General features: G+C 59.7%; 2 protein-coding genes across 13 annotated transcripts in view; one reads left to right on the top strand and one right to left on the bottom strand.

Moving 5' to 3' along the window:
• The window catches only part of HDAC4 (histone deacetylase 4), a 271,373-nt gene that overhangs the window by 128,698 nt on the left and 126,351 nt on the right, over positions 1–16,324 (bottom strand). For 8 of the 10 annotated variants that reach the window (XM_041767847.1, XM_041767846.1, XM_041767848.1 and 5 more), the window contains one exon: positions 9,411–9,482. The exons of the other annotated variants lie outside the window; for them this stretch is intronic. In XM_041767847.1, the coding sequence (XP_041623781.1) occupies positions 9,411–9,482 (72 nt within the window). The remainder of the gene's footprint in view (positions 1–9,410; positions 9,483–16,324) is intronic. 10 annotated transcript variants of the gene reach the window in all.
• On the top strand, positions 464–5,177 carry LOC121497967. 3 transcript variants are annotated; one of them, XM_041767857.1, is made up of 3 exons: positions 464–3,728; positions 4,040–4,432; positions 4,886–5,177. In XM_041767857.1, the coding sequence occupies exon 1, from the start codon at positions 1,751–1,753 to the stop codon at positions 2,906–2,908; it is 1,158 nt and encodes a 385-aa protein (XP_041623791.1). In that variant the 5' UTR covers positions 464–1,750; the 3' UTR covers positions 2,909–3,728; positions 4,040–4,432; positions 4,886–5,177. The 3 variants fall into 3 exon arrangements, with proteins under 3 accessions (XP_041623791.1, XP_041623792.1, XP_041623793.1); XM_041767858.1 differs by having other exon boundaries at positions 4,040–4,756; XM_041767859.1 differs by having other exon boundaries at positions 4,011–4,756.

The following is a 16,324-nucleotide window of genomic DNA, read 5'->3' as shown; positions in this document are numbered from 1 at the left end:
GACACCACCTTGCCACCAGGAATCCTCGTGCGCGAACGCTCGCGGCCTCTCACTCGGTTTTCCGGGTCTTCGCGACAGCCCGTGATGTTATTTTAATGGCATCTCGTGTGCATGAGTCCCCGTGCGCTGGCTGTACCGGAGGGTTCTATCTGGAGGGAGCAAAACCATCTGGACTCTTCAGCGCTGCGAGTTAACGATGAAGCAAGTGTTAGGTTCTCCCCCACTCCCTATTCCAGAACTATCCTTAAAGCTCTTTAGAAAACCCTTTTGATGTTTCTAATTTTTCTGTATCCTGCAGGAAGAAAAACTGCTTTTTGGAAATATTTGCAAGCTCAAATTGAGCAAGAGCTGTAAATAAAAACCTGGCGTACAGTTGGGGACTTGGCTTCCAAGAAGTGCACAAATGTACTTCCGGGAAGCTATAAATAGACCCAGGCCTCGCCCCGGGCACAAGATGGTGAAATGTCCGTACAGCCTCGGAGACAAACGCGCCTGTTAAAGCAAACAGGGCTTGGGGGTGACGGCTGCAGCGATGCACCTGACGGCGGCGGTCACAGCGTCCTGGCAAGGTGTCACCGGGCGAGCGCTCCGGGATCACGGGCGCACGAGGCAAGAGCACAGCGCGCCCCCCCATGGCCATGCCCGAGACCCCCGCCCTCCTCCCCCGGCCCCCTGCCCCCCGAGGCCCGGGACAGAGGCCGCTCCTGCACAGGTGCTGGCGGCTGCCCAGGTGACCCGGCCGGCCGGTGTGCACGCGCGGGATCCGTGTGTCCCCAGGCACACAGGCTGCCCCCCGCCCCCCGCCGTGCTGCCTCCCTCACCCGCCCCACAGCCCGGGGCTCGGCCGCGCTCACACCGGCACACACCACGACTTCTCAGAAAGCCACTGGACTACCCTAAATTCGGCGGATAAAAACCCAGCATTTCCAAGAGGCAAGTGGTCGTCGAGGTGGAGGAAGGCCGTGGGGCGCGAGGACAGCGGCGGCCGATCCGGGAGGCCAAGGCCACCGTGCACGGGGAACGCCCCCCCACCCCTCGGGCTTCCCTCGCCGCACCTGCGAGCGGCGCACGCGATCCCCGGACAGCGGGACCGGCAGGCCAGGGTTACCCAACACCGACAGTTGAAATATTTAAAAATAGAAGGTGTTTCTTCCACTTGGCAGAAGGAGCCGAGGGCAGCGGCGAGGCCGCGGGAGGCGGGGCGCTGGGCCCCTCCAGCAGGACCCCCCGCAGCACCGTGCACCCCACCTGACCCCAGGCGCCCACCCCACACACCCGACAGGGAACGCGGCAGCTTCCGGGGGGGTCCCGGGCAGGGCCCGCCCAGCAGGAGGCTGAGACGTGGGGCTTCAGTGTGTGTGGGGGTGGGGCGGGGGTGGCAGGGGCGGGGGTTCGGACTCCGCCGTCTAGACTCGGCCGACATCCAGCCCCTTACTGGAGTGTAACCCGGGGCCGTTCTCGTGGGGAGGACGAGGCCCAGCCGCGCGAGGTGCGGCATGAAGGCAGGGGACAGGCAGGGACAGCGCCCTGCTGCCGCCGTTATCCCCACGACCGCTGGCGACCCGGTGCCGTGGTGCAGGCCTGCTGCCAGCGTGGGGACGCGCCCTGGCTGTCACCGTAGATCGAGGGCCCCGGGGAGGCGGTGACACCACGAAGTACGACGTGGTGAAAATGCACCAGTAAACGCAAGCAAACAGCGTCTACATAAAGCTCTCGGACAACGTCTGCCCTATAGACACGGCGACTTGCGATGTCCGGGCCTGGCCTCCGCTGCGCCCCACGTCGGGGGTCACGCTCACAGCCGCCCTCTCCACATCTCCAGTCCGCACGGCCAGGACCAGACCTCACCTTCCCCCATGGGGGCTGCGTCCAGGTCCCCCCTAAACTCACGGCAACCCCACCGTCCACGGGCCAGAGCCCAAACCCTGGGGTCACGCCTGCACCCCCGGTTCGTCCCACCTCCTTCCAGTGCTTCCAGAATCTGAACCAGGCTTGCCATGTGTACCATCTCCCCTGCTTGCCCAGGCTCCAGGCTCCCTGTCCCTTGCCCTGCCCAAGGGTCCACCACCGCCAGTGTGTGCAGCACGAGCTGTGGGGTGTCACTCCTCCGCTCAGAGCCCCCAGAGCTCTCCACTCCTTGGAGGGCCAAGCAGGGTGGCTGCAAGTCCTGGGTGACCCCACAACAGCCCCAGCCCCAGCCAGGGACGCTCCTCCTCACCCGCCTCCGGGCTGGCTGGGGCCCCCTCCAGCCGCTTACCGCCAGCAAGGCCTGACCCGCTCCTCCTGTGCCGGGGGTCGGCTACCACTGTGGCACCTCCACCAGGCCAAGTCCCGCATCCCTGACTCCTGCCCCTGCTTCCTGGTGACACGGTTCACTTGCTGTGGCGCTGGCCGCCGTCTCCCCGGGGTGACCCGAGCTCAGCAACGAGGAGGGGTCTCTGTTTCGTTGGCAAGTACACGTAACCCGAGGGCCTCGGGCAGAGCCTGGCACCTGGAGTCCCACGGAGGATGGCACAAGGGAGTGAGCGGGCAAGCCCAGCCCCTCCGCAGCGAGGCCTTCCCTGGCCACTTAGCTGATGACGGTGGACACTACACCACGAGGACGCCCGTCTGTGCTGCACGCTTGTCCCTCGCAGCACCTCCGACCCCCCGATGCCCGAGCGAGCTGGAGTCGGCAAGCACACGGGGAACCCAGCGCCCCCCACACAGAACACAACGTCCTCAGGCACGTACTGAAGACTCGCGGACCCCGACCAGAGAGCAAGACTCCACGAACCTCACGGCCCACTCGTCTCTCACCCCGAGACACCAGGCGAGAATCACTAACGAGGCCGCATACCTTCAGACGAAGAACGCTTCTAAATACCGCAGTTTTTCCGAGAAAACAGGACCATCAGGCAAAATTTAAAGAGGCTACAAATTAAACACTTCAAATTAGAACCCACCAAAGGCGCCTGTGCCCTCAGAGACGCGTGTAACCGAGTGTGCGGCCATCAAAAGGAAAAAAGGTTAAAAATTAATGTGCCCAACGTTCAACGTACAGGCTTAGAGCACGAATATGTGATTGACGCCCCCAAAGAGCAGGAGGCGACGGGACAGGAGGTACCGTGCACCAGAGACCCCAGAGGCAGGCCGGTCTCTGAAGGACACTGAGCACGCAGAGCTGATGCCGCGACACAGCGCCCTCGGCCCCAACGCCCCGGACCCACCCGTCCCCCAGGATTCTCATGCAAACGTCCAGGCTCCTGCCACCCCCAGGGTGCCCGTGCCGTGGGGCTGGCCCGGGAGCGGGTCCCTGGGTCCCCTCGTGGTCCTGCCCTGAGCCCGGCCGCGCACAGGGGGCCCGGGATCGCCAACCCCTTCCCCGATGGCTCCAGACGACAGCAGCCAGCGGCCACCTGCTGCCTCCCGCCCGCTCTGGGCCGCTCGGGAGGCCTGGGGGTGCAGAGGGTCGGGTTTGGGTACACAGCAGGCCGGGAGGTCGGCACTGCTCTGAGGCTCCAGACACAGGGACTCCTTTAGACGGGGCGGCCGCCGTGTGGCTGCAACACGCAGTAGACCGACCGCTGGACGCCAAACCCTGTCCCGACTGGACAGTCCCTGCAGGACGTGGACACAGCCCCTCCCCGGCCCCGGCTGGAGGCACCTGGAGATCCATGAAGGGTCCGCGACACTCTGGGCCCGTTGCCCTCCCGCTGCGCTGCCCGGACGTGCGGGATGCAAAGCCGGTGAGGAAAGACGCCCCCAGTCTGTCCTGGGCACGTGTCTGCGATGGGGGACACCTCCTGTCACACCCCACCCCCTTCCTGCCACCTAATCACCACCTCCCGACATCCCCGGGGGCGGTAAGGGGTGCCGTCCACACGGCCCGCGGGGTCACTGCCACCATCACCGCGTCCGGCTGGTTCCGGGCGCTCGGGCTTGGGGGACATTTCTCCGACGCCCCAAAGGCCCCGCGGGGCCACGGCCAGCGCACCCTGGCTTTCCCACCACCCTATTCCCTGCTCCAGGCCACGGTCAGCTCTTCGTCGTCCCGCAGGCCGACGGCAACAGCAACAATACAGAGTTTAACGGGCTGGAACGACACGCTGACCTCCACCCAGGGAGGAGCACAGAGGACACGGAAGGAACCGGAGGGGCTGCCGCCAGCGGAGTGGGCCTCGGCCGCGGCAGTGGGGGTGCGCCGGGGGAGGCAGGAGCACCACCGTTTGTCCTGCCCCCCCGGGCCCAGTACACCTGTACGGACGGCTTAAAAAAATCACCAGCACAAATGCAGACAAAACGCAAATAGGAGAGAGAACAAAGGTGTCAAAGTCAGAGAGAGCGCGGTGAAGAGGGCGCCTGCCTCACGAGGGGCATAAACCAAACCCCACCCAACGGCGGGGACTCCGCAGTTGGCAGCAGCAGCCGCACAGCTGGAGAAGCCGGACAGGTGAGGTGCTGGGTGGGCGTCCCCACACCCGGACGTCCCCCAGGAGGGCGGGGGCCCCGTCACACAGCGCAGAGAACGGGGGGCACGGGCTGGGGGGCCCGGGGCGGGCAGGCCTGGGCGGATGTTTGCAGGCCGCCCCCGGGTGGGGAGGGTGGACCTGGAGCCCGCAGGCTGGCGCAGGGCAGCGGCCTGTGTCCAGAACCACCTCCCGGAAGTGCCGCCGAGGCCCGCGCACGGCTCCTCACACGCACCACACGCGTGCACGGCTCCGGTCCGCGGACGCAGCTGCAATGACCCCGGGACTCTGCTCACGCAGGCTCTCAGGTGAACCGGGTGGAGGCAGGGCCGGGGAACAACTCGCAACATTTATTTAGACTGAGATAATCAAACCGTGGGAATTCTTCTCTCCATTTTTCAAACTGCAGGATTTTGCTTTGTATCTTTCTGTTCTAGATTTCATTTTTCCTTCAAAATTGAAAGCAAACAAGCAAGCAGAAGAGCACAGCAGGCCCCCCATGCCGCTGGGGCACACGCGCATCCAGCACGGCAGAGGTGCATGGTGCCCCCCCGTGCCCGCGCCCCCCTGCGTCTGCGGCTGGATGGGGCCGATCCTGCAGCACCGCCTCCCGCCTGAGCCAGGCTGGGCGAGTCCAGGTGACGACGGCACCAGAGGAGGGTGGTCTGCGTCCGGCCATCCCCGACTGGCACTTCAGCAGGATCCTTGACTGTCCCATGGCGAGCCCAGAGGCCCCAGCCTCAGACACACACACACGCACACGCACACGCTCGTGCACACGCACACGCTCGTGCACACGCGGGGCAGCAAGTGTGAAGTATTACCACGAGGCCGTGGTTCCCAGGGGGACCTGCTGGGTAAGGGATCTATCACCTCGGTGCCAATAAGGGAGATTTTCGGGCTCTTTCCCAGAGTCACTCAGGGGGGTCTCCTATGCCTCATATTTGCATTTCCCTCCCCAGATGCATTTTCTCTCATCGAAACCAAACAACAGGACACGAAACATGCCTGGGGGGCAGAGAAGCTTCTGGCACCAGCTAGCCTCAAGCAGCTCCTGCTCCAAAATTCAAGACAGTGCAGCGGCCAGACACCCTCTAAGATGTGGGAATCCACGGCGAGCGCCACACTTCATTTTCTGTCTTAGTTCTCTAGAGTTTCGGCAGTTTCTTCAAGGGTCCAGAATCTTCTTTTAAAAACTGCACCTTTGTTACAGAGCCTCAAAACGCACCCTCCAGCCTAACTGACCAACACGTGTGTTAGGGGCACAGGCCGGCAGGGCGATCCATGGTGCCTGCACCCTGTACCGAGGAACGTGCCGGAGCCTCCCGGGCCGCAGCTCCCAGCCTTGGGGTGGGCGCCCCGTCCCCTTTGGGTCACTGATGCAGGCTCTTCCCAGCAGCACAGAGCAGAGGGGGGTCTTGGCCCATAATTCACAAGCTGGGGGTCCTGAGGGCGCTCGAGCCTCGAGGACCCCAATCCCTCCTCGTGAGGTGGACGTGCTCAGGGCGGCAAGGGCACTCGGCCGCTGTGCCGGGTACACGCGTGACGGGCGGCAGCCCCCCTGCAGCCCACGCGGTTCACAGCGCTGAATACGCGCGTCCTGTTCTCATTCAAGCCCCACTTCCCCCACTTTGCGCCCGGATGACGGAGGCGTTATTCTCCAAGCCCTTCTCCCAGTCAAGGCTGCTGAGCGTCTACACTGTGCGGTGCTGAGGGAGCCCCCCTCCAGCTCTAGGAGCTAACGCCCAACACGTCCGGTACGACATCTCTCTTCCGCAATAAACACGCATCGTTTTTAGAATCAGAGAGAAACGTCTGTTACTCCAAATAAATGACAACGATTCACAAATGCGTGTCTTATGAGTCTTCCACGTCCCCTATAACCCAGGCACCTGCTCAGGTGGGTGTGTGATCCCGGGGCATTTCTCGCTCCCCGAGATGCTCGCCTCTCCCCCGCTCACTGGGCTGACGCCGTGGCTTCCGCAGGACTCCCGCCCGGCCACTGGGCCTGCGCCTCAAGTCCCCACCCGGGGGCGGGGAACAGGTGCAGCCGCGTCCATGACCGAGCTACTGCCCGGAACGGGATGCTGGACCTGCAGCAACAGTAAGGAGACCTGTCGTACCCGAGTGGCACGGCGGGCAAACGGCTGTACGGTCGGTCTCTCTTTCGTGATGCAACTATTTCACAATTACGGATTTTAAATCAAGAAAAAGGAAACAAAAAGAGGGAAAGGCTTGTTTACATAGAAGAAGTGATGCTGGGGGGCGGGGGGGGGGGAAGTTAAGAAATCAGAATCAACCCAAACTTAATAGCATTTTGGCTTTTTCCTTCTACAATGGGCTCTTCGAGCGTGAGAGGTCATTCGTGCCTGAATTACTCGACGCCTCAATCCCAGATGGCACAGAAACGAAAGACAGGAACGGTGCTCCTCTATCGGAAGTGGGACTTTAGAAGGCGTCAGGGCATTTAAAGGCAGCCAGGACGAGGGAGCACCGGGCCGAGGACGCCGCCATTCCCAGCCGCGGGGAGCGCCGTCCGAGCCAGTCCCCGAGGAGCACAGACCCCCGTGCCCCCACTCCGCGGGCCACGGAGTCATCCCTGCAGATGACAGACGTGTGTCGGTTGGTTTTCACGCTGCTGAGCGGCACAAGGGTGCTTCAGATTAAGCTCGATGGTTAGGAAATCCGCCAGGGTCAACTGGGGTTGACAGGGACGTTATGGGGGAATGTTTCTGCCCCTGGGCCGCGACAATACGGCTGTCACGAAGTTTTCGTATTAACTTCCAGATCCTATTTTCCGGGGAACGTAGTTGGCGGGGGTCGGACTGCCGAGCACGGAGGGGTGAAGGAGGAAGGCCCTTCGCTTCAGCAGCTTCGGAAGCACACCTCGGCGTGCAAGCTTGGCGAGCGGCGTCACACGCCGACCACGCGTGCACGCGCCTCCGCCCTCGCAGGCCACCCGTGGGCACGGCTTCTACGCTGCAAACACCGACCACCAGTGACGCCAAAAAACACGGCGCAACAGCTGAAAACACAGCATCATCCGACTCTGGCTAATGGGAAGCTGGCTACCAGGAAGTTAAGGGGCCTGCTTGAATTTCATGGGGGCACGCTCCCCACGACACCACTCCTCAGGCTGGGTGGGCCCCCGCAAAGGAGAAGAGGTGAGAGGGCCCATGGGGACTGTCCGGGACCCTCACAGCTATGTCACACGCCGTCCTCAGCGTCTGTCAACGGGACGTGAAGAGATGACATCCCCGCAGGAGCTACTAAAAATCAGACATATTTTTGATCCTTCTAAGAATCCTGCATCATTATCCCCAAGTCCGGAATGAGTGATCAGCCTGAGGCCACGGCCAATGGGTCAGCAGGTCCCCAGTCCCCTCAGGACGAATCCGAAGCCCACGGGCTGTCTCACACTAAGCCAGAGGAGTCGCACAGCAGGTCTCAACGGGCAGGGTGCCCTCCCCAACCCAGAAATTCACCTGGAGCGCACCTCTTTCTGGTCCACGTGGAAACGACACGTCCTTACCGCCTTCCCAGCCCAGGGGACCGTCCCCAAAGCCTCTTCCTCTGCCCCACACCTGGGGGAGCCCTAGGAACCTGCCTTAAGACCCGCGACCACACAAGGGCTCCGCGTTTCAGCACCAGGAACACGGGCAAGCGGAACCCGGAGCCAGTGACAGTCAGCCCGGTTCACTCTACACGGGCTGAACTCAAAACCCGAGCATCTCCTGCTGTTTTGAAGCCTCCCTCCCGGGAGCTGGGGTCAAAAGTAAAGGCGAGGCGAGAGGTCAGGAACCAGAAGACGGAGTGGGCTGGGAGCATCGCAGCGGGTGGCCAGGTGAGCGCCGGCCCCGGGGACACAGGGCGCCAGGGCACCGTCCAGGGGCACCTGCAGAGCAGCGACAGGAGCTTTGTGTGCAGGGAGATGCCAGGAACGGCCCTCGGCAGACCACGGAGAATCACCGTGCAAACAGGGACGTGCCCTCTTCGACAGGTCCAGCCTCCACTTAAGGGGCAATGGGGAGGTTTGATGGGGGCCGGGGCAGAGCGCGGGGCCCGCCACCTCCCCACCCCGGCCGCCGCTGCCCACGGAGTGGGAGATCAGGGTGGCACCCAGGAAGGCGGGGGCCCAGGGGGTGCTGCCAAGCCAGGACCGCCAAGAGCGAGGCCTGGGCACGTGGGAAGGCAAGGGTCCGGCAGGGGGCTCTTGAGATGCCGGCTGGGGAGTGCAGAGCACCCTCACGCCCAGGCCTTCAGGAGGTGCTCTGCTCTCAGTGAGGCCGAGCGGCCTGCGCAGGACAAACGGTGCCCGGTTCCTGGGCTGAAATCCTGGAGGACACTAGATGGGGCCGGGGCGGGAGGGCTTTTACAGAAAAAGAATGTTTCCACGGCCATCCAGATTTGGAAAACGTTGCTTAAAGCACGATATTTAGAAAGATGATACACATGGAACGAAAGACATAATCATGGCTGCTGTTCTTTTGTTAATGAAAAAAAAAAAAAAAAACAGCAAAAGGCGCTTCGGAGACCATGTCACTGGCCGGCTCCAGCAGCGAGAAGCCCGGGCCGAGGGCAAGGCGCGGCCTGCCACCGTCCTGTGGCTGCCAGAGCCCGACCGCGCCAGGCAGGGAAGCTCTGGCCCCAGCTCAAGCCCAGAGCTCCTGCCCACAGATCCTCCTGCGGACCGGGTCTGGGGTTACATCTCAAACAAGCAGTTGGCACCTCTGGGAGGAACACACCCTTCCGAGCCCAAGACAGAGAAGATCTGCATTCTCTGCACTTAAATAGCATCAAGCCGATGATGCCCGCTTCGCCTCCACGACGAACGGCCTCTCTTACCCCAGGAGCCCGCGGACCCGACGGCCCACCCTGCTGCCCGCAGACCCCCGTGCGGTGGGGCCTCCGAACGCCCCGAGGGGGGAGCCCGCGCCCGCCAGGCTGGGCGTGCTGACTTACCCGTGCTGGGCATGTGGTTCACGCGGGCAGGGTTTAGCAGCTCCACGGGCTGGTCTCGGCCAGAAAGTCCATCTGGAGGACAGAGAAAGCATTTGGCTTCAGAAACTGCTCTCATTTCAACGAAAACACTTTACACTCCGAGTCTGCAAGGAGACTCCTCGCAAACAATGGAAACGCGTGTGTCCTTCTTACTTTGAAAAGGAGGACAGGTTTGATTCCATCACACGTTATTTTTATTTGCTGAATCAGAAAACATGAAGAACCCTTCTCGGAATGACCAGAATAGCCCCCCGGGGGGAAGGATGGGCCGACGAGGGCTCGGGGCCTGCGGACCTCCGTCCCGCCTGGCCGTGCGGGCTTACTCCCGTGCGGCAGCCACGTCGCCCCCACTCGCGTGGACCCGAACGGCTCTCCTGCGGGGGCCCGAGCAGTAAGGTGACAAGGACGCACACGGGAGCCCTCCCCTTCCTCCCAGATGCTGACACACGGCCGGAGGTGCTAACAGCAACCAGGGCCTGGAGGCCCGGCCGAAATCAGCTGCGGGGGTGCTCGGGGCGGGGGGGGGTGGGTGCTCAAGGAACCCAAGACACCCGAACTCACTCTCGGACAAACACTTGGCCAGGTACTCACAACCTAAAGACTCATGTCTTTAAATCCACTTTCCGACCGGATTCAGGGACGGCTTCTATCTCCCCAGGCTGAGTGCAAAGATGGAGCTGGAAGCCGGCCACCACCTAAACCCAGAGCAGGCTGCTTTTAGACTGCCTGAGATTTTCCATATTCTCTCAGATAGAAAAGAAAGAAAACTCTGGCAAAACTTCCAGGAATCACACTTTTGGTTTAAAATTAGCTCCTGACAAGTGGTGTAAACCGGCCTGCAGTGACAGGCACGTCATTATAGACGCTGACGTGGCGGTCACTCTGCGCTCCCGCTACGGGCTAGAGGAGAAGGCTGGTCTCACGGAGCAGCCAGGGGCTCCCCGAGGCAGACTTTCAAATCACGACAAGGCAAATAACATCGGATCCGCCGACTGTACGAAAACCTCGCTTTTTACCCAAAATGGATAACACCTTGCACACCCTGCACATTTAGTTACACAACCCCCATGTGTCTCTGAAAATGTTCAAAATCCAAGGATGAAAATAACAACCCCGAGGAGATCCAAAAGTGTGCTCTTGAGATCTGAAGACCGTCCCCCACCGCTCCGCCAAGGAAGCGAGGGAAAGGCGTGGGAGGCCTTCTAAGGGGCCCGCCGCACCCCGCAGTGGGGAGAGCCCACCATGGGGCGCCTGGGACTTCTCTCCCCAGACCAGCAACCCCTCCCTGACTCCAGAGACGTATCGGAACAGTTACCGGCAGTCACCAGGCACCGTGGGGCGGAGACAGTCCAGGCTCCCAGGCCGCGTCACCCCTGGTGCAAACACCAGGCCCCAACGCTCACCCCAGCTACTTGCACGAGGGCTTCTCTCACGGACCAGGGCCACCCCTGACAGCCCAGGTGCTGACCTGCATGCCTAATGCTATGACCTACGACCGCCTTCACTGCCATTCACAGGCAGACTGTGAGACCTGATGGGAATCGTTTTTTCTGAAAATAAATTACTGAAATTTATTTTGTTTATAAATACGGTGAAAACTTCATTTTCAAAAATACAAAATTCATAGAAATATATATATATATATTTTTTAAAATTTGAGTTCCACTGTAAATACTTTCAAAACACCAGAAGGCCCCTCTAAAAATCCTAATCCAGCTGCAAGTCTCCAACAGGTGAGGGTCAGGAGCAAGGTGCTGGGAAAACCAGCCCATTCAGGGCTCTGCAAGTAGGTTCAGAGGAGGACCTCAGCTCCCAGCTGAGCGAAGGCTCCAGAACCAAAAACAGTTTAGAAACCACGAAGCCAGCGCTCGTACAACGAGGAGACTCCAAATTGTAGGAGCAGTTAGTAGCAGCACCAGGCCAGCATCCAGCCTTATATAAAGACCTTTCCTTGAGTTTAGAATCAAGCCGTTTATGTCTGCCCCAAGCCCCAAAGGTCGAATTACTCCAAAGCCAGATGCATAAATGATGCATAATAACAGGTTACTTTTATCTACACTATGCAGAGGAGATGCATCAAATCTCAACGCAATCAATTCAAAGTGTAAGTTAAAAGATATGTGGTTATTAGCGTATCCAAAAGTATCGCCCGGGTGTCTTAAATCAAGGTACAGCTTCGCTGAGTCGGCTCATCCTCAGAGTTTCTGGACGCTGGATGGGGCATGTCCTGCTGAGCTGCCGGCTAGAAACCAATCACATGCATGTGCCAGCTGGCCCACCAGCACACGGTGCCGTCTGACCTGGGCATGCTCTTGTCCTGCTGTCTAGAAAGGCTGGGCCCCGGGACCCGGAGAGTGGAGGAGGGCACAGCCTATGGCTGTGATAGGTTTTCATCACTTTCTTCCCCTTGAGTCCATAGGGTCTGCTCTGGAACCCACTGAGAAGGCCGAGCAGGTGCCAGAGACACGTGCCAGGAGAAGCAGGCTGCCCGCCACAGGGAGCCCCCACGCCGCCCCCCGCAAGGAGCCCGCCCAGCCCGCACTTGCACAACGTGGATCCTGAAGCAATTTCTATGACAATTGCTACATCATCTTCAACACACAAAACACAGAAAAACTCCACTGAATAAAAAAAGTCCAACCCCTTCCCTGATGCACATAATTAAAGGGGATCTGTACTCTGATGCTGCGTAAAAATTTGTATTTTTTTGCACCAATAAAGATACATGAAAAATCCACCTACAGGTTACCTAATGAGAGGTGGGGAGGAGAGGTGAGTGGGGGCAGGGAGGGGGGACGGGAGAGGAAGAGAGGGCAGGGGAGAGAAGGGAAGCGGAGAGGAGAGGAGAGGAGAGGAGAGGAAGGGAGGGGAAGGGCCTGCACACAGGACCGGGACACACACCACACGCCTGCGTGGTGGGGACCAGCGAGGGTCCCACTAAGGTCATCTGCCCTTCCCGGCGGGCCCAGGACACTGAACATCTTTCCACGCGCCTCCTGGATGCTCTCAAATCATGCCTTGTGACCTTTCTAAAACAAAAACAAAAACAAAAACAAAACACTGGGTTGTCTTTTTTCCTCACTGATTCAGGGGAACTCTACAAATCCCGACCGTGAATTCTCGGGCAGTTACCTGCCGCAGACATCGTCTCGGAGACCGCCTTTCTTTACGGTCACATGCATCAATCCTTTTATGGCGTATGCTTCCCTACCTGGAGGCTGCAAAGGCATTTTACCATCCCGTCACCTGCACGTCCGTGGCGCTCCCTCTCACGCGTGCCTCGCATCTCTCTGGTCTTGACTTCTATACACCGAGTAAGGAAGGGTTCTTTGCTTTGGGTTTTGTTTTTTGTTTATTTGTTTTTGTTTTTTTTTTTTCAATGAAAACAGCCAAATGTCTCATCAACTATTAAGACGCCTTACTTTCCCGGCTCATCAGCACACTGGTTCTATCAGACACCCAATCTCTGTCCTATTGGCCAATCTGCTTATACCTGTGCCAATAATCACACCGTTAACTCCCAACATCCGGCAAGAGTCCTTACTCTCTTCTTCAGACCCACCCTGGGTTGATGTGGGCCCTTTACCACATAAATTTTAGCATCGGCTTTTCTTCCAAAAGACAGAAAAAAAAAAAAAAGAATAAAAGAAAAAAAAAGGAGAAGGGGAGAGGTGGGAAGGGGTTGGGATGGGACTAACTCGCTCTGCCTGCGACCACACAGTACCTAGAGTTTGGGAAGAACAGAATCTCAGCAAATTACATCTTCTAATCTGTGAACATGGGATATCACTTCACTTCATTTCTGTCAAAGACGTTTTAGAATTCTGAGTGCAGAGGAACTGAAAATCTTTAGATTTATTCCTAGGTGTTTGCTGTTTCAAGTGAAATATTCTACACAGCACTATGAATTTAAATTTCTACTCGTTGGTCGGTAGACGGGCAATAAACCACCACATGTTGGTTTTAGATCCCAGCATCTCGCTCCTCTCATCCCTGTCGGTCCTTTATCTGCAGTAAACGTGATTTTCCACGTGCAGGATCATGTGCCTACGAGGGTGACAGTTTGGTTTCCCTTTTATTTCTTTTTCTTGCCTTATCCTGTTGGCCGGGAGCGATGCTACATCTGCACAGAAATACTGAGAAACACTCTCGCTGTTTCTGATCTCACCCCTTCCTCCTCCTTGCATTTCCCGAACCTCCCCAAACCGAGGGCTCTCAGCAACACAAATGGGGATGCCAGCAAGCTCTCATGAATGCAGAAGAGCCGGATACGTTACTCTCCTCAGCTGTGCTAAGAGGGGCTTGTCTAGTGGAGGTGGGAACGTGCCACCCGCACCCCCGGGGGCAAGTGCCCCTCACCCCCGAGCAGCTGGTGGTCACACACATAGTCATGGGGTCCGAGGCCTCTGGCAGCAGAAATCATGCAATGTCTTCATTCCAGCCAATTTTCCTACCCGTTTTTATTTTGTCATACGAACTTTTTATTTTAGAACAGTTGCGGATTCACAGAAAAATCAAACAGCAGACAGCGTTCTCACACACCCGCTTCCCCCACAACGGGCGCCTTCCGCGAGGATGGTGTGTCTGAGCTCCAGTGACCTGAAGCCCCCCATGGACTCGGGTTCCTGGGCTTTCCCCGCCAGCCTCCCACCCAGGATCCCACACGACCCCGAGCTGTCACGGCTCCTTAGGCTCCTCCGACTGCCCTTGTTTTTGATGACGGTGACCATGTGCAGGAGTACGGGTCATGCATTCTGCTGACGTTCCCATCATGTGACATCACGCGCTACCAACATGACACCTCACCCGGGTGGGTCAGCGGCTTCGGTCCCCTGGGCAGCGTGGGTCGGTCAGGACTCCCTGCTATAAAGGCACTTGATTCCCCGTCCCTAGAATGTTCTCTGACATAAAGCCCCTCTCCGTCGCCCGCGCTGCTGAGAACGGTATCGGCTGCCCTTCTGCATCCACTGCCCAGGATCAGTGTGAGGGACAGGCTCCCGGGGACGCAGCGAGGAACACCAGGCTTGGACGGCCGCCTGGCCTCTGGGTCCCGAAGGAGGAGGCAGGGGCAGGGTGCAGAGGGCAGGGCCGGTGGGGCACGCCGGGGCCGCTGCGGGCGCTCGGGCCGGCATTCACTGCCACCAGCTTGGCTCAGAGCCCCGCCCGCCCGCCTGCACCCAAGGTGGGACCCCGGGCTTCTCCACCTCACTCCTCAGACTCGGGGCGCGTCTCCGAGGCAGGGAGAGCAACAGGCCCCGCTGAAGATGTGCTGAGAATTAATTCTGCATCTCAGGGGCGACCCTGGGCCTGGTGAGCAGCCAGCAGATTTTCTAGCAGTAAGAATGACAGTGTCCCCCGCCCCCTCCCCATCATCTAATCCGGTGTGATGTCAGCTCTCACAGGGAACATGCTAGAATGTATGCCAAGAAGGGGTTCTTCCCCATAAATGCCCGAGTTCCAGTTGGGGTTTTGGCTTTCTCTCTGCGCTGGATCCGCTATCGCTCCTGTGCACGCTGTGATGAGCGGGAGGGCCTGGGGGGGCGAGGCAGCTCGGCTTCCTGGGTGCAGGTGGGCACTCGGCCGGGGGGTCCTCGAGCTGGGGCGGCCGCCACACACTGTGCTCGGAACGAGGGCCGCAGGCCGAGGAGGCATCTGGTCCTCCCACTGCCCTTCCAACTCTGGACGCATGTGCGCCCCTAGGAGAGACCGGTGCCGTGGGGGTCAAGGTGCCTGGCTTCGGGTTGACAGCACTGAACCAAGGCCCGGGGCCTGATGCTGAACAAGAGAAGCCCGGGTTTCCATAAAAATGGACATAATGAGAAAAGTCACATCCCTGCAGTGGGGACACTTGTGTTGGGGCGTGTGCTGGTAGGAAGCTCAAGGCAGGCAAAAGGCTAGAAGAAACACGCAGGCCTTTGTATGAGGGACCTCGGTTCTCCCGCCTGGTGAAAGGACTTGTCTTTTACCCGCGTGAGCACGGCAAGAAAGCCCCGTGTGCTGCAGGCCCGGCAGCAGGAAGACAGCCTCCGGCCCTCCGCACACAGCAGGTGTCTGCACAAAAGCCCCGCAGGAGAGAATCGCCGCGAACGCTGCCCCCACCTCCCGCGGGCGTGGCGGGGTGCACGTCTCCACACCAGCCCGCACGTCCTGTGTCAGGACGTGGATCACCAGGTCAGGATGCAGGGGCCGACACGCCTTCCTGCGATGTCGCTGCATCTCCCTGCACCGAACCCAAGCGAGCTACACAATTACACACTGGACACCGGACCCCCTCGTTTATTTAAATTATAAAAGGGTTCGCTATATTGAAACGTCCCGGCTCAGAGGTAGAAATGATTCATCAGGTCAGCAAACTACTCAAAGGGCCCCCAGGCCCGCCCCTGACCTGAACACCCGGTGGGGTCTCTGACCTCCACCCCCGGAGGGCTCGGCGGGGCCAGCCTCCCGCCTCCTCTGCTCAGGGACCCGCCCTTGCGGACCACATGCAGCGGTGCCCGAGCCCAGGGCGGCCGGCACCCCTCGGATGCCCCACGAGCGCGGGGCGGCCCAACAGGCACTCCCGGCGGAGTCCCCCGCGGCGCCCGTTCCGGGACACCCGGCGAGGTCTGCGTGGCCTGAACCCGCCCGCTCACGAGAACCCATCCCCGGTGCGCTACGTGTTGTGGGTTCCTGAGGCAAGTCCCGCGTTCGCTTCTGTGTATTTATGAGAAAACGGTGGAGATGGCAGACACGGTGTTTCTCAGCAATATTTCTTCCTTCGGGAAGACTTTCCCAAAGTCCAGGCTGACTATGAAGTATTCTTCTGCTTCACCTAAAATCGGAAGCAGCTCTAGCTCCCAGTTTACAGGAGATACGAGCTTAGGGGGACGTGGTGA

Source organism: Vulpes lagopus, chromosome 8, assembly GCF_018345385.1.
Source record: "Vulpes lagopus strain Blue_001 chromosome 8, ASM1834538v1, whole genome shotgun sequence".
NCBI lineage: Eukaryota > Metazoa > Chordata > Mammalia > Carnivora > Canidae > Vulpes > Vulpes lagopus.
Note: the sequence above shows the minus strand (reverse complement) of the source record. Positions and strands in the feature narration are given on the sequence as shown.

Coding starts and splice junctions, on each gene's coding strand:
- LOC121497967 (XM_041767857.1), top strand. CDS start 1,751: ATGTCCGGGCCTGGCCTCCGCTGCGCCCCACGTCGGGGGTCACGCTCA.